At 39.1% G+C, this 26,607-nt stretch overlaps 1 protein-coding gene across 6 annotated transcripts in view; it reads right to left on the reverse strand.

The window, feature by feature from the left end:
* Positions 1 to 26,607, reverse strand: part of sox6 (SRY-box transcription factor 6) — a 129,776-nt gene that overhangs the window by 84,404 nt on the left and 18,765 nt on the right. For 4 of the 6 annotated variants that reach the window (XM_072380654.1, XM_072380651.1, XM_072380653.1 and 1 more), the window contains exons 2-4: positions 24,576 to 24,646; positions 16,707 to 16,757; positions 251 to 488 (exon numbers count right to left, since the gene is read on the reverse strand). In XM_072380654.1, coding sequence (XP_072236755.1) covers positions 251 to 488; positions 16,707 to 16,741 — 273 coding nt within the window. In that variant the 5' untranslated portion in view covers positions 16,742 to 16,757; positions 24,576 to 24,646. The remainder of the gene's footprint in view (positions 1 to 250; positions 489 to 16,706; positions 16,758 to 24,575; positions 24,647 to 26,607) is intronic. The other 2 variants (XM_072380650.1, XM_072380652.1) reach the window with 2 other exon arrangements.

Raw genomic sequence — 26,607 nt, forward strand, 5'->3', positions numbered from 1 at the left:
TTTTCCGGAGTTGAAAGTGTTTGATTTCAGATTTTACTATATGTTTACTATATGTTATTTAGTCTCACCACCAATGATGATCTTGCAATATGAGTGAAACGAGCTATATGAGCCATTTTTATGAGATAATTAAAAAAAAAAAAGGACTCTAGCAGACTTTTGAACTCTCTGGCATTGCTGGTTAACCAGCATCAGTAGGGCTTCTGTTTGTTTTGTTGTTTTGTTTCTATGTACAGTATGCATGTCTTACCATGCGCTGCTGTGCTGACACCAGGCTGTCCCAGTCGCTCTCTGATGGTACACTGCTGAGCGGCTGCATTTCATCAGGGGCTTTTCCATGAAGCAGACTGTGCAGAGGCAGCTGTGGCGTGCCATGGGCCTCTGCACTCTCCTCTTTCTCCCATGATAAGTGCTCCTGACTCATGGCATCATCACCATCAACCACAGAGGCAAAGGGAGACGTTGCTTGCTTAGAAGACATGACTCTGCTGCAGAGAAAAACAAAGAAAGAAAACAGAGTACAGGAAAAAGACATTAACTTGTGAGGAATGCTGTTTCCTTTGAGTTTGCATCTGAGCAGATAAAACTTATTGAGATGAATGCTCCACCTAACTGTCACCTGTTCCAGATGGATTACTTTGACTTGGCCTGAAACCTCTGGCCCAAAACCCAAGAACGAAACTAAGGCCAGAAAATCTAGATAAAACCAACAAACCTGATATTTCAACAAGTCATCCAATGAGATGTAAAACACTGCTGCTTTTTCCTCTGATGATATTCCTTTTTTTTAATCTTTGCACTAGTATCTGTTTTTTCCAAACTGACTTGGATTCGTCCTTTATACATTCTGATTATTTATCAGTTTTCCTTGAGTGAGTTCATTTCACTCTGAAGAAATCAGACACAAACAAAAGCTAGCCTTGTCTTCATTTTTCCAACATGTAAAATTAGGAAATACTTTGAATTGTGACGAGACAATGGTCTGCCAGGCCAACAAATCCCATTTAAGCTTAAACACTTGGGAGGATATTCATAAAACTGTCACATGCTTTCATGAATATTACAGTGAAGAGTGTACTTGACATGTCAGGTGCTAAGGAAACCTAATGTTAATTCTAATTTCTTTTTCTTCTTCCCCTTTTATAACCCAACTATTATTGATGTACAATTTATACAACCAATTCCACTTTTTTCTCACAATTAATGAGACTGCACCCATGCTGTGTGTTACAATGAATGAAATTAAGCACTGTGCCGGCAAATCAAATTATGCATTTGGTATTAAATTAAAAAGGGAATAACATGGCCTTCATATGATGTGAAGTGGAGAGATGCAGCTGTAGCATATTTAACTCTTAATCCGCTTTTCCCCAAGCTGTTGCTCTGTTTATTTTTCTCAGCTGGAAGATTTTGACCATTAAGATATAAACTGGGACTACTTAGGGCTCAATCTTTTCTGGAGAATGAGTGTATGTGCATGAGAAGGAAAGAAAACTTGGTTTGGTGGTGTGAAGTCAGTTATTTGTGTCTGTATGTGACAAAACACTCAAAGTATTTCTTGTGGTACATTTCATCACTGACGACCATCTGCCCTATTCTCCTGCTTTATCCACAGGGGTCAGTGTGACAGCACTTTAGTTCCACCCTCAGCTTGCTGGTGGGGGTGGCAGGTTCTCAAGGTTGAGGCAGAGTGTGGAGCGACGGTGTCCTTGCACTCTGTTGAGAGCCAGCCACCACGAGATGGGCAAAGATATGTTCCATTTAAAAATGTGTGTGTGATGGTTTGTGGTATTGCCCAAGGAAGCTTGACTTATGAGGATGTATTATTTCTGCACAAACTTTGGTGAATTGTTTTCATCGGTCACTAAGTGCTGTGAAAATGGCCCAAAGCAACATTAAAAGACATTCAAAGAAACGGCAAAATGGTGGAGGATAAAACATAAAATGAATTAAAACACTGAGGTAGATAGAATAATATTGAAATTGATAGAATAGGTTTGCTGAAGTTGTAGTTGGAGCAGAGCTCAGATCTACAATCTTATTTGATAAATAGCAGGTATACCAGAGTGATTTACCAGAGAGAATTAATGCTAAATCTAACATAATTCAAAAAGGTGCACCTGAATATCCAAATCAAACACTCTCTATGCAGTACCCTTCTCTTTTGCTGCTTTTCATTAGCTCACTCGCACTCCCACATAATAACTAACAGTCCTGCGTAGTGGAAAGCCACCGAAACAACTGTTGTTCAAGTTAATATGATGTGGATCTGCAGCTTTAGAAACATACCATAATTCAGACGGAGTGTGAACCTGAGTCTGACTACCTGTTTGCCTCACTTTCTGTGTATAGAAGTGTTGTTGGCTGTGTTTTTAGTGGGACTTTGCTCTCAATTTTAATCAGCCATTAAATTGTTTCCTGCAATTATATCAAATAGAACATGAGCTCAAAATTGTGTTCTGTTAATTGAAAATCAAGAGTCAGAGCAAAGTTCAGAGCATGCATTTAATAGTAAGTAGAGTGTGTCGTGTGCGTTGGTGTGTGTGTGGGGGTGTACGTGTGTCTTTGTGTATGTGTATATGTGTGTGCGTGGTATGAGTAAGTGGTAAGAGTAGTCCGTTCATGTAGATATTTTTTATTCATGCACCCAAAAAGCTTGAGTCTGAAGTGCAACAAGCACCTTGTCTTCAATGGAGTGTGAGAGTGAAACAAAGCACTGCTTTTGTATTACACAGTAAATCAAGTGGTATTATTTTACCACTAAAATATTCAGTCTCTCAGGCACTTTTACTTTGGTCTCCAGCCATCAGTCAAACTGCTGAGGCGTGAGCGAGAGAAGAGGATAGACAGGGAGAAACGAAGAGAGGGAGCAGTGGAGACTCCATCCTCCTGTAACATGTGTCTACAGCAATCTTGTTAAAGAATGCAACAGATCTGCAGCAGGCTCCATAACAGTATTTGTCAGCAGGAGTTAATAATTTATTAGCAGTGCTGGGAGGGCTGTGCTCAGGCAGCTAAAGAGTGCGTAGAAATCCTTCTACCCCACCCCCACCTCTGACAAGCCCCATACAATACTACCTCATATTATTGAAAGGGAAAAGGGGAAGTGTGGCAATAATTCTCTGAAAATATCTGAGGGCAACCGTATAGGGTTTTATTCCTCATATTCAGAGTGGGGAGATCAGAGATCCAAAGGGGATATATGTGCAATAGATCAGCACAGACACAAAAAAGACTTTTGATGTAGTGCAAATAGCAGAATTCAGCTTAATTTGGGCTCTATGAAAGCATGTAGAATTTGATCAAGTTTTCTGATGGAATAGCACCGTTGGCAGCCTTGCTTGCAAAATAAGATCTGCAAAACAGCCCTGTTTGTACAACCGCAGTGTATTCTTGCAATAACCTCACTCACGTCAATAAAAAGTATATATTTTTGCTGAAAAATAGGCTCAAACTTTTAAACATACTTAACATTGAAAATAAAGTGAGCTGAAAAAAATAGCTGCGTTACTACAGAATAATCATAGTCACATTTATCATCAAGTGCATAATACACTGCTATCTAGTTATGTTTCTTAAAGACAAAGCCCCAGTTACTTTGAAGACTTGAGGCAAGGTCAAATAGAAAAGTGACCTGGTCTATGTATAGCTGACAATATTGCGCACATTTGAAGGATTAGGACTTAAGTTCTCCAGCCATGGGCTCACATGGCCTGGAATGCTTTGAGTCATGAATTGTTCCCTGAGATAATGTTTCATCATCGTGCAAAACAACCTCAGCTTAATTGGTAAGAATTAGAGAGGTGTTGTCCACTGCTCATGTCAGGGGGGCGGGGGGTGGGGGGGTGTCTTGTGACTGCTGGGCCATGTGTCCCCTGCTATCCCATTTCCTCTTTCATCATAAAAGGTTCTGACCGGCTTTCACCCGCTCTATCTGCTCTGTCACACTGTTTACCTTTTATAGACAATGGTGATAAGTAACTCCACACCGACTGCCCCACTGACCCATCCCAACCACTAAAGTGGCTCAGTGCTGATGTCTTGCACCTTCAGATTTTGATCACAAGCCCTAGCATTCACATGTTTCCCGTAGACCAATGAATAATTAAAATAAAGGCTACTATAAAAACAAACAAACAAAAAACAGTGTTTGTGCACAGGAGAGCTCATCCTCAAACATACACAATACACAAACAGATATGTTAGATGAAGGAAAAGAATATTTGATGGATTTCAAATATATGCCATGAATCTACAGGCAAAAACAAACCTTAAGTGTAGACTGTTTTAATGAGCCAATTAACAAAGTAGCTATAAATGTTTCTGAGTCGTGGTCACTAACTCGAAATAAATCTTTGTGGAAGAAAGCACAACCAAAATCTGTTGCATTGGCCATGTAGTGTACGAAAGAAAAATGAGGAAGAATAGTATTCAATTTGCTGTGTTATGATCATGCTTTGGTGTCAACGAGTATTAGCCATGTTTATTCTCTAGAAGTAGAAACAGCAGGTCATTCACGTGATTAGTCATTTTGAATTTAATTTGCTTAAGTGTTTACATCTCCCCAGATGCAGAAGATTTTTTTTCTCTAAAAAAGACACGAAGTACCTTGAATGAGCATGAAAACTTTTGTGCACCATTTCAAAATTTGCATAAAGAAACACGGATTAATACCCGACTACTATAGTTGTATTTTACAGTTCTTGTAACGTATTATGTGCACCAAACAAGCACTTACAGCAAAACTAAAAATAAATCACAACCACAATGAGCTAATCCTTTAGAGGAAGGTGGAACTAAATAAAAAGACGAGCGTTAGGGCATGAGAACGTGTGTGTGCACATTTCTGCCAGAGAGTTTGATTGTGGGAAAATCATCTGTGCGTTTCCCTTCAGGGGTTCCTTGTGTTCTAACAGGTGTCATGGTAGGGTTCCTCTGGGTTCTTCACCTGCCATAATGAGATATTACTACCTGACAGCTCCCAGCTGGAGGAGCACTGACACAGAATCCACCGTTTAGCACAATTAAATTATCACCCTCCATTGTGATTGTGCCATGCTGGGGAGCAGCCAGTTTACTGGATAGATAATCAACCCATAATATGAGCTGTATACTGCACACTGTGTCTTTTTCATTACACACAAACCCAGAGTGTGCACGCACATACACGTTAGTCTCTGGTGTGATTCTTACAAATTTTCTTCAGAGGTGAATCAGAAAAAGATGCTTTTTACCAGTCAGTTTTGAGGCAGTGCCACACATACTGATCAGCAGACAAAGTAATTACACCTAATGATACCGAAATAAAGTAAATGGCTGAGGAAATACAGATTTTTCCAACTATCGTACAGAGACAGATATTGTTGACCTTCCCTTGCAAAAAGTCAACTCAATTACGGCAGCACTTCATCCTCACTTCACATTCTCTCCTGATACCTTCTCCATTAGAAACTGCCAGAGTTGCCACAGTTAAAATCCACACTCAAATGATAGCCACCCAGAGCAAATTAAGCAAGCCACCTGAAGTGCACACTTTACATATTGAGCAGAGCATTGATAATTACTTTGCAGGGTAAATTATTTGCAATAATATGCTGCTAGAGGAACTGCCTTGTATCTCACTTTAAACACTTGTGCAGCTGCCGTGAGAGCGTGGTTGGTGTCCTTGCCCCCCACGCAAGGCAAAGGCAGATGCAGGTGTGAGAGTGCTTAAGTGTCCCTGTCTGTCTAATCGGGAAGGGTCGATGAGCACTCACAAACTGAATCTTTCGTCTCTCTCCTCCCTCCTCTCGTCTTCCTCCGGTCCCCTGTTCAGTCATTTTTTTCTGCTCCCAGGACACAAGCTCAGAGCTTGATGGCATAACAGCCTGTCAGTTCTTCGGGACACACACATTTCCTCATGTGCATGTTCTTTAAAATGAATGATAGCAGTCCAAAACATTCACAAGGCCGTTTTTGCGCAAAATTATCCACTAGAGGAGGAGGTGTGAGGCTTCCATTTAAGGAAATTCACACACCAGAAGAGTCAGTCTCAGTCTCAAGAAAGCAGTTTTAAGAACTTTTTTAACTCAACTTTGTGTTTTTAGTCTTCTTTCTCTGGGCCTTCTGCTGCTACTGTTGCACTTGAGTAAATCTCTCAGTAAGTCAAGACATCAACCAACACACCCCTATTTGATGAGCAACAGTGGAGCTTTGTGGCTTGCCTCAGTTGACAGTAAGTTATGAGCCCTTTGTGAGCAGGAGAAGGAAAACAGGGATTGGAATTTGGCAGGAACATAATAATACAGAAATCTTGTGTTTGTGGAACCTGAAATTTTCATGGAAACAATCAAGCATTGTTGAAGGAAAGAAAAGCAATGGTGACAGATGAAATATAGAGCGGGGCCCCTTTTTGTAAAATGTTAAACAAAGCGCCATTCAGACCTGGTCCACTCTGTCATTTATAAAGATAAGTTCCTCAGTGCACTAGAGAATACACTTCAACAAACCCAGTGTAATCTCTGGCACAGTTTCCAGAGACGTAAGAGGAAGAGATGGCACACAAATGACAGGGTGCATCTCAAGTCCAAAGAGAGACAAAGAGTGTAAAAGAAAGACAGAAATCTGAAGAGAGGAGAGAAGAAAAGGAGAAAGACTAATTGGGAAAAACATAAAGTCACCACAATCATAGAATTTCAGCCAAATTCTCAAGGACTTTAGTAAAATTAAGTCATTTTGCCAGGAGCAGGAAAAGCATGACCTTGTTGTCTATGCTGTGTTATCAAATTATAACACAAAATTATTGTGCTGTACTGCAGGGGAACTATGGACCTCAGTCATTGGTCTTTCTATTGTCAGGTCATCAATTGAAGCTTAAGTACTAAAATGTAGCAGAACTGGGGTTGGCACAGCTGCCATTAGTTTACACAATTTAATTGGTAATTCTGGTAATTCTGGTAATTCTGGTACAATTTCCCAAACTGTGCTTTTTTCTAATATAGAACACAACAACGTGTTAGTATTGCTTGGTGAGGGAAGTGAAGAAATTATCTGGTACACTTCACGGCACTCTATTATTCTTGGGGATGGAAGGACAACAACTCTCTAGCAACAGTTAGACCCACCTCTTATTCTTTGGCTTTCCTCCCAATTTCGCCAATTCATTCCTGAATAAATTCATTACAAAACTCTCACCCAAGGGAAAGCAAGGTGCCTCCCTCTTGTCCTAGACCTCTTGTTCTTTTTTGTCTTTGGGCCCTTCTGTGTTTTTAAAGACTGTGAAAAGAAGTTAGGGCGGGTAGAGAGTAGCCACGTTTCATGTGGCACGTCAATTGGAAAATCAAAACAGGGGTAGTTCATTTGCTCCACCCAGATGAGGCCATATAGCTGAGCCATGATGAATAGGGGTCAGGCAAGCCACACCTCAAAGATTTATGATTAAGGCTTATTATGTTGGGAAACTGACATTGATTGCTGATTTAAACCACTGAAACCAATTAATTTGCCAGGGCCGAATAGAGAGCATGGTCAACAGCGTGTGTCATTCTGACAGGTTGGATGGGAAGAAGCCGAGCATAAGTGAACGACTAAATGAATGGCCGGCATCCAGTTCTGTTTGGAGGTGGTTAAAAGTTACAGAGCATGATTGACAACTGATACAGAAAAAGATAGAAGGACTGGCTAAAAATTAGATCTGAAGAGCAAAACCACTGATCTGGGTAATTGCCCAAAAATTTGGTTCACAGAAGACATGTACAAGCTGGTGTTTTAGCAATGCTAAAATGGTTTCATTCATGGGGCAGCACAGAGGAAACCTGAGTAAATGAATGTGAAACATTGCTCTAATAAAATCAGAGAGCTGACAGACATGGTCAAACAGAAAAATGTGCTGTATTTCCACACTGAGGAAGCAGGCACTGTATTGGATTAAATGCTGACTGAAACACAAAATGCCTCACTGGTCTGCTGCCGACTAGGAGTCTGAATACTCATATTTTGCTTCAACTGCCCTCTTCATTTGCTCGGAGGAAAGCACAAAGATGTGTGTGCCGCAAACAATATACTCTACCTAACACAGTCTATTACCAAAGTGATTTTTGTGCTGCGTTCACAACAAATTCCACATTACATTCAGTAGTATGTTATTTTTTCTGTGGTTGAAAGGGGAGGCTTGTGTTTACCAATACCTTTTCCTCTGTTAGTTGCTTTTTTTTATTCTTTTGCTGGCTTGCTCAGACGACGCATGCATCATGACAGGGTTCCAAAATTAAATCATTAACAAAATTGCTTTCTTAAAAAGCCACAAGTGTGCAGCAGGATTTGTGTGTGTGTTTGGCTGTGGGCCATGGGTCTCTGGTTCTCAGGCAGCCTCTGCCCCAGCTCTGTTGTGGTTCCCTGCCACCACACTCATTATGCTCAGACTCAGCTCAGCACGGTGCAGGGCTGCAGCTCACTTCGCCTCACTCACTAGGATAGTAGAAAATAATCTGGTAATCTCAAACTACTCCACCATTTCAACTAGGGCCCCATTCCTACACAGAGGCCCTTTGTCCTTAACAATTCATGACCACCTTCTGGATCTCAGTAAGGAAATCAATCAAAGACACATGAAACATATACGACTTTGTTTTTGACATTTTCTTCTGTTTTTTTGTTTTTTTAATCTCTGGTTTTGCACTCCTCTGCTATCAAAAAACAATTCTTGTTGTGACTTTTTAAATAAGAACAAACTTGACTCACAGGTAACATATCTAGGTCTTTGCAACATTTATGAATAAGTGTAATAAAGAAAAAAGTCATTTCCACACAGAAACATACAGAATTTAGATAAACATTATGTAACAAACTTTCTGGAAACTTTATCAATCTGCCTGAGATAGATTTCAATAAACAAAGCTAACAGAATGAAAGGCAAATAGGGAGTGAAGGACAGACAAATATTTGATAAGAGGATAGGGACTGTAGCTGAGCTGTGTGCCAGCGTATCTGAGGACCCCATCTACATACACACACGCCTAACCCTCAACCCTGCTGTCCACTAAGCTAAAGGTAGCAGATGTGTCTTTCACAGCCTGTAGAGTGTGTAACCAGTCTGCAAACAATAGATGGATCTTGACAAAGGTCGCTGCACTTGCAACACACTTTTTACAGTAAAGGGTAGTCAAATTTCATCAGCCCCTTCAGTAAATAATTCACTTTTTTCATTTTACAGACCACTAATGCATTTATCATTGAACACAAGCACAGTCCAAAAGTTGTGTATCTTCTGTAAGTGTCTTGCTCAACTGATCAGCGCTTATTATGCTCTTTCAAGTCCTTTTTAATCCCCTTTAACAAAGTTTAAATTCAAGTGCCTCAGCAACATGAAACAAAACTTCTCTTAGCCTGAAATAAAGCAGATAGCTGCGACAATGCAAAAAAGATCTAGCAATAGATCTTTAACTGACCCTTGCTTCCTAACACCTTTCTAATGCATATTTCAACATAGATTTTTTTCATTACAGTTACTGCCAAATGTATGTGTACTGAGAATGGTGTTGTGCAGTCTCTGACAGTCAATAAACCACCCAATCTGGTGTCAGCAGGGCAGCCCCCAGCAAGGCACATCAACTATAAATGGCAGCTACATCACTAAAGCACAAGCTAAAAATACAGGACGTGGTTTCTGCTCTTGCCCTGCATTCACAATTGTGTCTAAAACTTAAAGCTGAAAAATCCTGTACGAATAGCTTTGTGTGGAAAATTTTCTTTTCTTTTTTTCTTTCTTGGAGCTGTTGAATAGCATGTAACAAATGCCCAGTATTTTGACAGCAAAATGCAAAACATAGCATGAAAAACCTTTTTTCTCTTTGCTTGCAAGCCGGGTTTTAAGAAAGCTCTCTAAAAGCTATCAAAAGTTTAAACATTTCCCACATCCTCCTCCTGTGGGTGTGCCTGTAAAGTGCTTCACTCCCTCTTTTGAAAACCTCTAAGGAATTGCATCATGGGATGAAGAGGAATACGGTGGTAGCAACATATTGTAACATGGGGGAAATACCTCATTTTGGTTGATTCATAAACACGCATTGACCGGCTGGCCATTCATACTGGTCTGTGCTCTGCTGGTTGTGTCCAGAGCCAAATCCATTTTAAGGGTACACACATGCACTCACAGTTGCACAGATTATAGCATGGCTTTGTTTTAATTCAGTCTTTATAATGTCTATTATCTCTGACTAATATTATACATTGGCCATCTTATTATCAGAGAGGGTCTTTATAAGAGACCCCTTGTTTGATACAGTTAGAGTTTATGCATTATGAACTGCACACCAGGAGTCAGCAATGATCTGCATATTCAATAACTTCCGTAATTATATGTGCAATTCATCAGATGGGATGTGATTGCAGGGGAAGTGGAATAGAGTGGAATAGAGAGGAGCAGAGAGGTCTGATTCCTGGAGGACTAAAGTCTAATCACAAAACTAACATGATAATTGAAATCTAAATTGAAAGGCTTAGCTCTCAGGGAGAGTATGTCTGACATGGAGTCGAGAGGAGCTGGAGAGAGTGTAACAGAGGGAGGGAAAGTGACAAGAGGAATTAGATTGAAACAAGGCTGTCATAGTATGCATGAGAATTTAGGAATTCTTCATACTAATATCAAAACAAGCTCCAAACCTGTCTCTGTACTGCATTTACAAGCTTAAACACGCTGGAAGTTAAAAAATCATTTTTAAATCGATCTGCTGAAAACTTTGGACAAAAAAAAATCTGAAATACTGACAGAGCAGCTTTTCTTCATACACATTATCATTAGCAACACATCAAACCAGAGTTGTTGGTTTTTTTAAATTGTCAAAATATTTTTCGATTTTTCACAAATTTAATCTTTGAGACTGGGATTTGTGTGCATCCATCATTTCAGCATTTACTGAGATTTCTTTTCCATTTATTGTTTACGTTTTGCACACTGCTTAGTTTTCAGAATAAATAAATGAATAAATACGTTTTGTTAGGTTCAAGCTTAAGTCAGGTGTCAGAAATGGAATAAAATAGTCCTAATTACATTGACATTACTGAACATAGCCCTGAAAGCATGAATTTCTGTTTTTGTTACTTGAACATTTAATGCATTTTTTTACACCAAGATGTTTTCAAAGGAATTCTGAGACGGAAGTTTTCAGTTGGTTGCAATCTACAGCGGTGCCACTAGATGTCCCTTAACCTAATACACTGATCCTTTCAGAACATGATGGGTTGAGTAAGACTATGATTTTTAATATATATCAAAAGTAGTAAAGGAAAGCATAAAAAAACAAGAGAAGATATGCATCTTGTTTTCCTCAATATGCCCAATTCCCTTGTCATGGGAAGTCTGGTTCAATAATTGCTCAATCTCACTCACTGCCACCATCATCCTTCATTGCGTGAGTAGACTGTGGGCTTTAAATTCTTGTGTTTGAGGAGTGAATGAAGGAATTGCTTAACAACATCTATGTGAAAAAAGGGCATATTCTGCATTCTGTTGAACAAAAAGATCCTCGGTTTACGTGAGAGTGACCAACAGCTTTAGCTGTTCATTTAGTCTTTTATCGAATGCAACAAATAAAAAGTCATTTGTCTTTGTCTTTGGACATTAAATTCCTTTCAACTTAATTTCTTAGGACTTTTGCGATCAAATAAAAGGCTTCCTTTTAGCTTGAATCTAAATACTGTTTCTGGTCATTGGACTGAAATAATGCTGTCCTCATTTTACCTCCAACACTTTTACTTTCATGTTTTACTTGTTGTGAATATAATATATTGGAAGAAGTGAAGAAAAAGAAAGACTGCAGAAAAGTCCTCTGTCCCATCTTCCTCTTTGCCCCCTTTTCTCTACTGTCCATCTCTACCACAGGATTCATATTCATCCTTCAATAACGTTTAATTAGTAATGCCAAATTCATTAACCTGTACTGCTGTAACACTGGCCCCGGCCATAAATTAGCTTAATGTGAGTAGACGTATTGCAGCTATAATAAGGGACATAAAACTCAAAGAGAAACACATACTGTTCCTCTGTAGTCATGGATCATTCTAACTCAGCAGTGCTTTGGAGCTGGAGCGTCTCTCTTCACTTTAGCAGCTCTTAACTATGAGCCCATTAAACATATTTTTCAATAAATGCCATAGAAAATTGTTTTAATTTTGTCTAGAAGAGTGTAATATCATAGCGATTCATTAGTCTTGACAAACACTATTTTCAACGCTATTTCCCCTCTTGAGATTTTCACAGCTTTAGCTCAAATATTGACCTTGTAACACCAGCAAGTGTTATTTGGAAAAAAAAAGAAAAAAAAGAAGAATAAACAAAAAAATGCTTTTATGTGAATGTAGGTGAATGTCAAAAGTGATGTGCTTATATTGCAGATCGTTTAAGGTTAGTGAAAGAGTTCACATCGTTCCAACATGGTATAGATAAGAAAGTGCGAAATCAGTAAAATTAATAAATAGAGGATATATCTGAAACAGCCTTTGATAGCTTATCTGACTGAATCGACACTTTGCATCTTGTTTGTGTTAAGAGCTAAGAAATTGTGCGGCATGTTACATTGCTTATCACAAGGAGACTTTTTATTAGCAACACTTCCTGGCAATATCAATCTTTTACAATTTTTCATACAAAAGACAAATTTGAATTGTTATTTGTGAGCTGGCCAACAGATCGAAACAGAAACACAATGTCAGGAAACAAACTGCTATTGTGAAAACCTCGGACAACCTTCACTGTCCTAGGATTACACATCGACCTCTCTGCTCCTCTATCCCCATGTGGTCTCGCCTAACAACTCGCACAGAAGAGCCTATTAGACCTGAATCTCACTTTGTTGTTAAAAAGGGTCTTGTCCTTTCAGTACACTCACTTCCCTGCTTTCTGTTTTTCAAGCATAGGTGGTGGAGAAACACAAGTTCATTGTTCCCTCGCAGATGGAAGTTGGAGTTACCAGGGTAACGGCTCTAATCCTTCTTTTTTTTGCCATTTCTTTCATATTAACAGTCTATCGAGTGCTACCTTTTAAGTCACAGGCAAGAGCACTCACTCACTTTTAATTAGCTATGATTCTGTTTGCCAGGAGACAGCATGATGAGCTAATCGAAATTTACGAAATAATGACGTACTGCAAGCAGCTCCTTCTTCCTCCTGAGGCCTGCTCCAAGAATAACAATAATGAGGCTATTATAGAGGATTTCACTTTAAAATGCTGCATAGCCACCAAAACAGAGGACAGAATTGTTCTGGTGTTTTTCCATACAATCATCAACACATTGAGAACTAAGGGAGCAAAGAATGGGTGTCATAATGATTGGTCTGTATTGCCTTTAGGATCCTGTACAAAGTGTCCACTGAGCAAGGAGCTCGATGGACTACTGATTTGCTTGTGGATGAAGACAACTGGCTTTGTAGAAAAATGTCCTTTCTGCTTTTTGTCTTTCTTGCCGCTCAAAAAGCTCCCAGGCCACATAAGAGAAGTCCCATTCATATGGTGAAAAGCTGAGAGTCGCACAGGCTCATCTGAGGGGGGTACGCAGTAGCTTTAGAGAATGGCCATTTATATAACCTCCATCCATTTCAGGAACATAAAACTGATCTCCTGCATAGGATAATAAAAGGTGTGTTTGGGGTCTATAAGGAAACTAGATGGTGTTCTTGAAAGACCAATGTGTTTTTAGCTGACCAGTACATATGCTTAAAAAGTCACCCTAGTTCCCATCAAGCATGTCAACTGAGCTTTTTCTAACAAGACAGCTCAATTAGATAATTACATATATGTGCTCCAGAACTAACTTCATTACAACTGCATTTCAGCCATTTGGATGATCGTCTGATGAGCAGATTCTGATCAACAGAGGCTGAAAGTTTCACATGTGTACTTGCAAGTTGAGTGATCAGTGGGGTTGTACAAACATGGTGCTGCAGCTTTAAGCTGTGCTCCATTGTATAGGATGGAAGAGAAACGGGGCTCGAGGGCAGGAGGAATGCTAAGTGGGCCCCTTAGCCTAGTCAACCTTCAGTGGGTTTCATTTATCTTCATCTTGTTAGACTAAATTAATTAACAATCTCAATGTTACACACTTTCTCCTTTCATTACATCAAATAATGGCAGAAATGCAGGGGGAGGTCCTGCCTACTGGGAGTAGACCAAGACTGAAGACGTCTCTCTTTTTCAGTGCTTATCTCTCCCTGTCTGTTCACATTCGGTTCCTTCCCCTTTCTCTCTCGCACACACTCTGATTTTTCTGGTCGCTATGACTACGCAAACAAAAACCTGTTGCATGTCTTTCATAAACATATAAAAAATTTATCTAAAATGAAAGCACATCTTTTCAACAAAGAGAGCCTTACAAGTGTGAATGATTGTCTATTAAAGACACTGTGTGCACGTTATACTGTAATACTGAAAACTTTTGCAGTAGTTTAAAAAATTCTGAGAATTTTAAACAATATTTTCACTAGACAGAGGTTTTTGAGTTGTGCATCAAATAAAGAGTTTAAAAGTTTCTCATTTAAGTTTGATGTATTTGTCACAGTGGCTTTGTATCAGATGCGATTAGGAAAGAGCGGTTGTTAAAAATGAAAGTGGAATCTTCTACAGTAACTAAAACTCTTTATGTCTGACTCAAACCCAAACTCATGAGACTTATTACATGAATGATAGTCCCATCTTGTGCGCTAAAATGATATGAGGTGCAGCATAAATAGCTAATAACAAATGTATATTGAAGCATATTCCAAAGTATGAGAAAGCACCCTTTAACCTAATTCTGTTTGGAATACATGAATAAATAATAGATACCAGGATTCTTACCAGTATTCTTTGCTATATTTATCCACATTTATCTGTTTTCTATCCTTTCTATCCCTTTCACCCACACCCCTCCGCCCACTGTCCACTCCAGGACACATGTCTTATCAAAGCAAAAGGACTAACCCTGAAGTAAAGCCTGCCTTTAATCTTGGCCTGATTGTCGAGGCCTCTGCCAGTGTGCGCGATATCTTTCTGCTGCTGCCTTTAATTAAAGCAGACATTGACAGAAGGATGTGGATTAGTAGTGAAAGTTTATGTTTACTTAGAATAACAGCATTCTTTTACAGCTATAAGAACAAAAAGAAACTGTTGAGAAACAATAAGGTCAAGGATCATCTTTTCCGACTTTTTTAAAAAAACAATGTAGAATTGGAAGTTGAAATATCAGTTTAAGATGTGTTTTTGATAGCACTTCTTCCTGCAACATACAGGATACAGTTCATCTTTAGCACAGCTAGTTATCCAGTGAACTGGTTTCGACAGATGGTGAGACTTAAAGCTGTCATCCACTTTGTAGCATTACTCCAAAAAAGCAGAAATGAGCAACGGCAGAGGGCTTTCAAAAATTTAACGTGTTGTATGCCTGAATAACTCCCGTCAGACTGTAGTAGATATAGCACACTAAATAAATTGGTGTCATGCCCTGAAATATAAAACATATTTTGTACATTTCTGCATTACATACAAGTAAAGTTTACAAATAAATACTGAAAATATTTTAATCTAAATATGAGTAATAAATGATTCGCTCAGCTGTGAAACAGAATAAAAGGAAACTGTTACAGGTCGCAGTCTGAGTAGTGCATGTGAAAAACGTTATTGTGACTATAATTCAAATAGGATGGTTCTGCAGGATTCAATTTCCATCTGTCAAAGCAAACAACTAAACTTACTTTTTGTTCCTAAGGTTATAAATGTGGCACTCCATCTGTCTAAATTTTAGAAAAATAAAATCATTTCATAGAGGCAAGAGATTTTCCTATTGAATTCCTGAAGGACATTTTGACCAGCAAGAGTAATGGTATCAAATTGTCTTTCTTTTTAAAATGCCCCCAACAGTTCTGAGAGAGAGAAAAAATGCTGTTAATTTAATCAAATAAGTGACCTTTTGAAAAAGAAATCAAAGAGGATTCATTAGCTTTAGTAAAGTTTGGCTGACAGCAGCTTTGAAAGGCAGATGCTGCTGCTGTGGCTTTTAATGAGCCAACCCTAATTAGGGAGCAACACTGGAGCCTAGAGAAGGTGGTTGACTAGGAAAGGAGCCAATGGTAAATAAGCTTGCTTATTTACTTCCTCTGTGTGTAATGACAGTACGAATTTTTAATTAGAATCACAGGAAGGGTAAAGACAAAAAAAGTACATCTTTATGTTAGGTTTAACACAAACACGGGACACAACAGGAAACAACAGAATTGCTCCACCCCAACATCACTGATTAAGGTGGTTAGTAATAGAGGACAGATGAGATCAGTCAGGCGAGAACATGCAGACTAAAGACAGAAAGCCTGACCTACACCCTGTTGAAGCTGTGAAATGAGAGGATGAAAAATGAAAAAAAAAAAAAAGAAAAAGAAGTGCGATGGTGGGGGATGGGGCGACTGATGTATATGTGAACCTCAAGTTGTTGTGTGCTTTCAATCTGACTCAAGGCTATCAGGGTGAGCATGCTACTCTGCACTACATGAGCACAATCATAACACACAGCTTGGGTAGATATGAAAGAATCCATGTTTGACAATGTTAAAATACACTGACACATACACGCACACAAACATGTGCACGCACACACAGGACAACGTCCACAGCTAATAATGTGTCAGAGAATTTAACCCCTGTGAGCCCACTATCACCCCTGCCCCACATGTGATTCTAAATGGCAACAACAAAAATGAAACTAACCTCAGTAAAAAGCTGCTACGAAGAAAGCCCTCCATGTCAGCGTGTGGGGTTCTGGCAGGAGAAATCACAGAGAACCATTTTCACTATGAAGTGAATAATAATCAAACAGAAGAGCAAGGAGAAAGAGGAGAAGGAAAGAAAATGGAAGGAGAAAGAAAGAGGAAATGAAAGAAAGAAAAAACACACATCATACATCTTCCTCTTATACAGGATCTTATGTCTTTAATTAAAGTAGAAATATGACTAGGAACCCATCCTCTCTTTTTATGAACTGACATCATTAATTATACCTCTTTCCATCAAGGGAGTGGATTTGCATACAACATCGGTTTGCACTGAGAGCCTGATGATATGTTTGCATCAAATAAACTCTGCCTACTGATCTCTATACAGCCTATTTCCACCGCTGTGTGCAGATATATGCATGTACATCCAGCACTGTAACCACAGATCCAGTCTGTGCAGAGTAGCCAACGGTGGTCCAGCTGCAGCCCATGTGTGGCGAGGCTGCTGTGGCTTCTGGGAGCTCGGCCGCAAGGGACCCAAGCTGGGAATCGCAGCACCAATGAGGCAAAAGGATGTGGTCATGATGTCACCACTTGCATGGGTCGTTCAGAAGCCTTGCCCACAAAATACTAGAGACACATGGCTAAAATTGACTTGCAACAGGTTTCCATTAGGCTATGTTACTGGTCTGTGTAATATACCACTTTTATTGTGTTAAGACTGGTTGAAAATTGATTAGGACTTGTGCTTTCTCTTTAGTCGTAAAAAGGAGTAGAGATTTTAAAGAACAGACTTTTATCAGTGGTTTATATTGAAATGTTTCTCAGATCTGACAGTGAGCCTTATAAAGATATTCAGCTTCTGAAATATAGCAAAGCTGTCTTGCAAAAATATTTTCAGCATTATATCACACCACTTCACCTCAATAATTTATCTACTTGCTGTCCTTTTTATTCACTTTCAACACTTTTAAGTTGAAGAACTATAAAAGTCACATACCAAAATTCCTGTTGGGAAAATTATTACTTTTTTAGCATCATCGCAAAAGAAATATATTTTTAGAACATTCTTTCATAGAGCCCCTTCATCGTCATGAAAAACAGAAAATGTAACAGAAAATGATATCTCAGCCCTTAAACACCTTAAGTTTAAGTGACATGGGTGTAATTTGGCATCCCCCCTACCCTCTTTGCTCTGTTGGCTTACGAGACAAAGCCTCTGAGAAAATGGAAAGAATGAGCTGGGCCCAAGGACACTGTGCCTTTCAGTCTGGCCAGCACTTAGCGAGGCTGTGGATCCACAAGGCCCAGAGGGCTCAGTCGAGACTTTTCTCACAATAAGGTGTCTGGGGAGGCGGGAGTGGCATAGCCAGGGGCACTGCAGCTCTGCTCTTTTCTCCACTCAGTTGGGCCCAGCGCACATAATACCATCACCATGCCACAGCACACCAAGCCAGTGACAACGTGAGAAAACATCCGTCAAACAGTGCAGAGCAGATCAAGCGTGTCTCCTCACTTCTCTGAGTGCAAAAAGCACACATACTCTACTGCAGGCACACACAAACCAAAACAATTCTCAACACAAATATGAATTCACTCTGAACTTCAAGCATATACAAAGAGTATCTAAAACTACAAATAAAACTGGGCCTAAAATGCATTTGAGTTTGTGACAACTTTTAATTTTACATACACAAGAAACCGAATGAAAAATCACTCTTTTCTTTACCATCTGAATCTGAGTGTGCCCTTCAGAGGCTTGCAGGAAAGCCAATGAAATAGATTAGGCCATGCTCAGTTTCTATCTTTATCTTTGGTTGTATTCCATAACCCTTGTTGTTTCACTCTCTGTGTGCTTGTGTTTCCTCAGCTGTGCCTGCTGTCTACAGTTCCATTGTGGTCAGAAACAACTCAAGTTAGACTAAGAAAGCAAAGGTGCGGTTTGGAGAGCACATGGCCAAACTAAGGAAAAAGTGACTGAGCTACATTGTCTTTACTCTTCTCCCAATATGCACACACACACAAAATACAAACAAACAAACAAACAAAAAAAAAACCAAGAATATCTTGTCAATTAAGACTTGATCACAATTCAAGGGCAGACATTTTGGTGGAAGAGAGAAACAAGAAGGGTAGAATCACTAAGTTGGCTTGGACCTGGCTGAGCAGCGCGGCAGCCCTTTCGAAGAATGAGCTTCTGCCAAAAGCTGCCTCTGCTTAACCAAAGTCTCCCACCATCTGCAACAAATGTGCTCTATTAAAGCAGTACCATATGGACAACAAGCTAGCTATTAACACGACTTCAGCACATCCCCATAACCTAGCCCAGATCTCAAACTTCCAGTCAAATTGACTGCTGATTTAATGCACCGCCAGCAGCAATGTGGGTCTTGGCACGAGACGGGACTCTCAGTCTTCAGTCATTAACAGGCTCACGTAGTGTGCAGCCCGCAGTGAGACACACAGATCCAACCAGTTTCTACATCCCAGGTTATTTGGTATAGTCTTTACAAAAAAAACCTGTATGAGAAAAAGCTGGAATATCCAAAGATGATACAGAGAGTGAGAGTCTGGGCAGATACAAGAACTACAACCTTGTCCAGAGAAAGTGAAGCAGGGCTCAAAACACTACTGTAACAAGTGGAAACTAGCTTATGAAGTACATCTGCCCACAGAGCCGCTGCAGCGGCAGCCTAACTGGTGGCTTATGTCTCAGTTGTTCCACAGTGATGGAGAGTGAATTTGCTCTCTCTGCGTGGATCCAAAATGGCAGTGATTAACCCTGCAGGGTGTGGGGAGGTGGGGGTGGGGGTAGTGGGGTGTACTTTAATCCCCGTGGGCCAGACGGCCATGTTGACGCCTTACCCTTCTCTGAGTCACAGGGTGACACACCCATCATTCACAAAGCTGTGTTCTCTCCTTTTCGACCATGACGCCACTGCTGTGAGCCCTCTTTTCTGTGTCCCAAAGACAACGCAAACTAAATCAATTACAGTTCTGCGGTTTTAACCTGACTCCAAAGTTTAGGAAATTCTGTTTGTTTTTTTTTCGCTTCCCGTGTCAGCTGCTTACTGTACGTAGAATGGAAATCAGAATGAATGCACATCTCTTCTCTCGGAGGGCTGAAGGTACACAGTCCTGCAAACTTTGTGAAAGTTAAAACACAGCTTGCCTTTACTGACAATATTCTGATTTTTTATTTTTTTTACAAACGAACCTGATTATATATGTATCTTAATTTTCTTCTTGTTTGAAAACTTAGTTTGAAGACCGTATTATTGTATTTATTACTATTATCATTGATACATTTGGATCAGCAACAGCTAAATGCACAGTAAACCAATGGGAGATATTAGACATTTTACACATAAATCCTGAGCTTATTGTTCCACAACATCTCCGTTAGTAGTGTCCGTATGCAAGTTCAAGTGATAAGCTAAAGACTGCCTGATGATAGTCTAATTAAATAAGCCTCTCAGTGCTCTCAGAGGCACAATGCAATGTGCGAAAAGGTACTGTTTGTTTGTGAGAAAAGAGATGGAGAGGAGAGAAAAAGAAAAAGCATGTCCAAGCAATCCCAACATCTCAGTTTTACCCCAGCTCAACACTCCCTGAAAAACAGTGATACCTGGAAAACACACCTTGTGTAGGATACAAACACGCATACACACACCATATGTTGCCTTTACTAATGGCAGCAGTGTCCCTGTGACCCCTCCCCCTAAACCGTAAAATACGCACACATTGCACGTACACACATATCTAAGTCAGAGTTGCCAGATGAGTAGTGAATTAATTTGTGAGCCACTCCAACATTAGGAAGGTGTGTTGAAAGGTGTCTGCTCATGTTTCAAATTAAACGCGCTGCTGGTCAGCATTAGCACCTCGCCACCCGTCGGCAACTGACACTTAGGGGGCTGGGGGGATGGGAGGAAGGAGGGGAGCCCATCCGCCGTTCACACTGGAATAATTAGAACATGTCAGGAAGAATTAATTTCCTCATTTTTCAAAAGGATACACAGAAATTACCATGTTATTATATGACAGGGTCCCTGGGAGGATTGGATTAAATTTGATTTCTTGTGCAGCCCACACAACAAATTAAAGTCATAAATAAGATGGAAAGAAGCGGGGCACAGAGCATATGTTTATGGCAATGAGTGAAGCCAAGGGAGCAGAAACAACTATCTTCATTTCATTTCATTTAAATCAGACCGACACCGTGTGTCTGAATGACAGCAGTTGCTAATGGGTCGAGATTAGAGGTCTCTTGAAATTAACACAGAGATCCAACAACTTAAACTAAAAAACAATGAAACGCGTTAATACTAGTAGATGAGCCTATTCTGCACAGGTATGACTTTACATTGGTCATGCCACAAAAAATTTGTTTTAAAAAAACTATTCTGAACTTATATATTATACCTTATCCATATTTCTAACTTGCATATTTTTTCTGCATGCTTAACAAAGAACAACACAAATAAAATGACTCAGTTTGTCATGATTCATTGATTACATTGAATAATTGTTCACATTAATGGTTTGAGAAATGTATTTTCATGTAGTTACTTATATTTATGTTAATTTATGTTGAAAACAAATGGCAGGGGTGGAAATACCAATTGTTCTCCCAGTATTTTCATTTAATTCCATGTCTTCTTAACCTTTGTGAAGCATGATCTGTTTCGAGTCAATGTAGCGTCACTGACATCATGACAAATTTGATAAGAGTAACCAATTTTCAACAGTGGCAAAGTCACAATAATGGCTAAACTGGAGACAGTCACAATTCTACTGATGGACAAATAAAAAACTTCTCATAAAAAGGTGTTTCTAAAAAGCCCTCGATGTTAAGCTTTGTGTTTGTGTTATAAAAATAAAAAGCAATAAGTTCAGGATGTGGTACATCCTAATTTCAAGAGTCTGGTCATCTGACCAAACAAATTCACAATGTTGAAATTCACTCTAATCTTAGGGCTAAGGTAGACTTTTTAGTTTACTATTACAATGTAACACGGTCTTCTCTGGCAAGAGTTTTTCAGCTCTTCTGAAATGGGCTGTCATTAGAGCCGAGTACTCCCCTGGGTACCACAAACTTTAAATAATTTGCGAATCAATTAACTGGCTACTTTCAACGCAACAGGGATTTCACACTCTGGGGTCATGGTGTATTATCGGTTGGAGACGATTCACGGCTTTTTGGGGGAAAAGCTCATGGTTGAAATCGTTAATTCATTTTATCAGACTTTTAGTTATGCATTACTTTCTACAGCTGGGGTAGCAAGAAGATTAATAGCATGTTCTTTGGTCCAGTTTTCTCACAGGAGTAGCTTCTGGGTAAAACAGTACAACCTACAGTAAAAAAAAACATGTCATGAGTTGCTGGACAACAGCCAAATCAGTCAGATTTTTACTCTTAAAGTCACCGGAGTCTATTATAATAACAATAACGCACTCTGAGATTTGATCCTTTTAATCTGGTTCAGTGTAGATTAGACAACACCCCCACCAAATCTAACTAAACAAGTATATTCAAAACCCGTCAAAGAAAGTCATTCATCAGTGAGCCATTTAGTCAATGCAGAGTTTAGCAAGATAAATAAATCTGACACAGGCTTTACATATTTTCACCAGGTAATAACATGTGCAACAGTCAGTGTTCCGAATTTCACTCTGGGATCATCTGAGGTAATTGAGGCTGATGAAATTAAAATCTTTGTTAGGCAGTTGTTGTCAAGCAGTCTCTGTTCAGCATATTGACCACAATCATTGGAGGGTCAGTGGACTGAAGAGGCTCATTTGATAAATAATAGATGGGGAGTAACCATTCAAAGGTTATTCATTTTCATTTTGTGATTAAGTGCTGTTTATTCAATTTCTGACAAAATGGCTTCCCCACATCCCTTCAGTCAAGGCGTCATTACTAGGCTGAAAAGCTGTGAGACTGTGTGGCTGTGGCTTATTAGATAAATGACACATTAAGAATGAGAGCATCTATTCAGATGGTCTAACATAAAGAACTCTCAGGTGTTTCCAGATGAGACTGCATGAATATAATTAAGTTTTTTAGATAAGCAACTCAAACTCGATTACTTCCCAACACATTCTGAAATTAATTAATCCTGCTGATCAAAGAATTTAGATTCTTGGTTGTATGGAGATTAACTAAAAATTAGTGATACACAATTACAGGTACGCCACCAGAGCCTCATGTAGCTTTTTTAGTCTGTAACAAATACTGACAGGTGACTAATAAAACTGTAACAACCGTTAACCACGAAAACTTTAGTTTTGAGTTGTTATCATCAAAACTTCAGGAATCAGTTCACATGTGCAGGAGCAATCAGTCGACACTGTTGGCAACCGACCACATGTAGATTATTCCTCTCCTTTCTTTGTAAGTGTTATCAGCAGTTTTGTTTCACATTTTCACTAGCTTGACTTTTTGCTTTGTTGTTTAGTTGCATCCAATACTTAAACATTGAAAACTATAAGCACTTTTTCAGTATTTTTTGCATTTGGAATTAACTCTCATGGGTTCCCTGTGATAGATTCTTAAACCTAAATACATTTCTTTGACAATAACCCAATCCTGAATGTTGATGGACAGAACAGTGCTTCTGGTGAGAACTAAATGAGACTCATCTCATGTCATGAAATATGCTTGCAGTTGTGTTTTGCATATTTTTCACGGAAAGGGTTTTATGTTGCTACTTTTGTTTTTTTAGATCTTAGTCAATGAAGTGAGCAGTGATGTCCTTTACTGATGTTTATGCTTTGCTTTTAATAACGTTGTTTGATTAATTAGACGTCCTATTTAAGTTTATAGTACTTTGTAAAGTCCACATTGACTGCTAACTGGCTGTCTCAACTCAACAACACTAAGAGACAGCAGTGATGGGTCGTTGCCAGAAAGGTGCAAGTTAATCTGAGTGTAACGCATTGTGTGAAGTGAAAAAGCATGATCAAACAATGCCAAATGGCCATGAACTTTGAATTGAGAAAAATATTTCACAGCTGTTAAATATTCACATTAATATGACTCCCAGGATATATCCTATGACATTTGGCAGGAAAGAATAATATCAACTAAGTTCCTCACCTTTATTTGTTTAATAACTAGGATACAGTTTTATTAGAAATCCTGCACGGGCTGCCGCCTGGGCAAAGATTGTCACAGTAATATTCACACAGAGAGGATTGTTGTGTACTCCACTCAGTCTTAAAGCATAATGCCACATTTCATAGCAACTGTCTCACTATATTGCTTTGGAAAGTTTTTTTACTAAAGCTTTTAAATTGACATTTCAGAATACAAACAGTTATACAGAACCTTCTGATCTAGTTTAAATGTAGACCTGGTTGAGTCCATAACCAGTACTGGTTATTAGTTCGTAAAGGGTTAGTATTATTTTGTGAAAGACATTCAAGGTTTCACATTTTTGATCTTTCTTTTTTTAGTTAAGCTCCAAATAGTCATTTAGTCATTCAGATACATTTTATAAAAACAAAAAAGCCAGATTTGACTTAAAAACAACCTCAACTGCCACATACACACCAGAAATATACCACAAAGATGTATTAGGAATAGTAATATGGAAAAGAGGAGAAATAAACATAATCATCAACCAAAACTCTGTATTGTAGAAAGATAAAATGCAAGAGAAATAAGTTTAAGATTCAAATGTTCAAAAGGTCTGTCAGTAACTTTGTGCATGTAACTGTTTAATTGTGCATACATTGTGTGCCTATCCAATTGTCCACCTCATTTAATGCAGGTGTTCAGTGTGGGTGAAGAACAGCAGGGTGTAAGACACATGTGGCAAGACAGAGACAGCTGAAGAGGCAAACTGATACTTACAAAAACTGAAAGACTCAATCCCCAGCTTCCAGTGATCACAAGTCGGTGGATTTTGAATTCATGTAAATAACCTGGAATCAAGCACAAATAAGAGAGAAAGAAGCTATTCAAGTGTGTCCTTCTATGCAACATCATTTGACAATGATTCCACTCAAAGACACCATACATTATTTTTATTCATGAGTATAAATTGCTTTCATTTGACCAAAAACAGATGATAATTTGGACCATTAAATCAGCAAGGCTCTTATATATACGTATTACATATAAATGGATTAAGATTGGCCTAGATCAGAACAAAAATGGAAAGAATAAAGAGAACTGAGATCATATTGACTGTTGGCTGAGGGTCAGAGTCTCCACAGCTGAACTAAAACAGCTTCCAGTCCTGACAGCTGTCACCAATGGTAATTTGCTCAAGACAATGTTTAAAATATACTTTTCTACTACCTCATTAATCTGTCTTTCTGGCTGCAGATTTCACTAATAAACAGCTTTCATAAAAAACAGTTGTTTTATTTAATTTAGTCATCTTTCACTGAGCACTGCCTGCTACGGATTTATTTAGAGGCCATTAACTGTGAGTTTCAGCATGTCTGTTGAATTGCTGTGACTTAGAGCTCTGATAGCACACAAAGCCCCAAGAAGCTCATACAAGTCCATACTTTGCAACATCTGAGCCATCACCACTGTTCAGGAGTTTGAGTCTGCATCAATACAATTATCTGAGAATTGTAATTCTCTTTTATTTTAGAATCAAGTCATATCTTTTCATACATTGCATCTTAACAAGCCATACATGTCCCAAATATAGTGTGCCATGGAGCATCAACGTGTATAAGAACTTTTAAAGCCTACTCAACACTGCTCATTGTCTGTTATGGTCAGGTTGTATGCTTTGTTCACCTGTGGAAAAAACCACTGACATTTTCTTACGGTGTTTATTAGGCATGATTCATTGATCTACTGTCAACTAACCTATAAATCTACATCCTTCTAAAAATTATGGAAATTTATTGCTTTACTGTCTCTAAAGCGCTACTGAATCGGGGGGCAAAGAGTTCCGGCTGTGGCCGCATCAGCTTTGAGTCAGGTTCAAAATTACCACAGAACCTGGCCCCACTGAGTTGGAAATTGGTTCATCTGGGTGTAGTTGTTTTACCTTCCCTGTTCCATTCCTGATTTTAGTGACTTGTGACAATTATTTGACTGTTTGAGACTCATTCACATTGTAACTTTTCCTTATTTTCATATAAAGTGTGACATGCATGTCTATAATAAAAAAAAACCTCATATGTACCTAAAATTGAGAAATAATGACAGAGAAAAAGCAATTCCCTGATCAGCCTATACAGAATGGAAGGAGAAAAAAAATTTCTACGCTCATTCATGTTCATTTTCTACCATTATCTTGTTTTTTCACAATAAGCCAAGATCTCATTACCAGCTGATTTATACAATTAACCCGTCTCAACACAGCCAATTAAACAAGGCCAAGGGTTTTTTAAGGTCACGCTTAACTGATCTGTCACTAATTTGCTCTACAGCACCTCAGTCCTCTTTTGCCAGGGCCAATAAGCCACCACCAACAAGACTGGATAAATATACAGACTACCACTGCATTGTTGTCTGCTGCGTGGGAGGCTGGAGGGCTAACACAGTGAGACGGGTCTGAATGTGGCAGCCTTGAGGCTGGATGTGACAATGGGAGAGAGGGGACCCCGGTGACCCCAGCTGAATGCAAGGCTGCGCCATAGAACAGTGTATTGCTGCTACCACAGAAAAAAAATTCTCCTCCAAGAAATATCCTATACACATTCGAACGAGAAATTTTCCCTCAGCATTCATTTTTAAAGTTTCTTTTAATTGCAGAAAAGGAAATACAAATTAGTTCTGTAATCCGAGGTACCATTATTTATGTAGACAAAAGGAATTTAGTTAAGAAAGAAGCAACTTCCCGATAGTTACGTGAACAGAGTATACCAGTAATCTACTCCTACCTCTCTATACTACTTTACTGTTCTGAACTGTG

The sequence above is a fragment of the Leuresthes tenuis genome, unplaced genomic scaffold, assembly GCF_036924035.1.
Source record: "Leuresthes tenuis unplaced genomic scaffold, fLeuTen1.0.hap1 SCAF_2, whole genome shotgun sequence".
In the NCBI taxonomy this organism is placed as follows: Eukaryota; Metazoa; Chordata; class Actinopteri; order Atheriniformes; family Atherinopsidae; genus Leuresthes; species Leuresthes tenuis.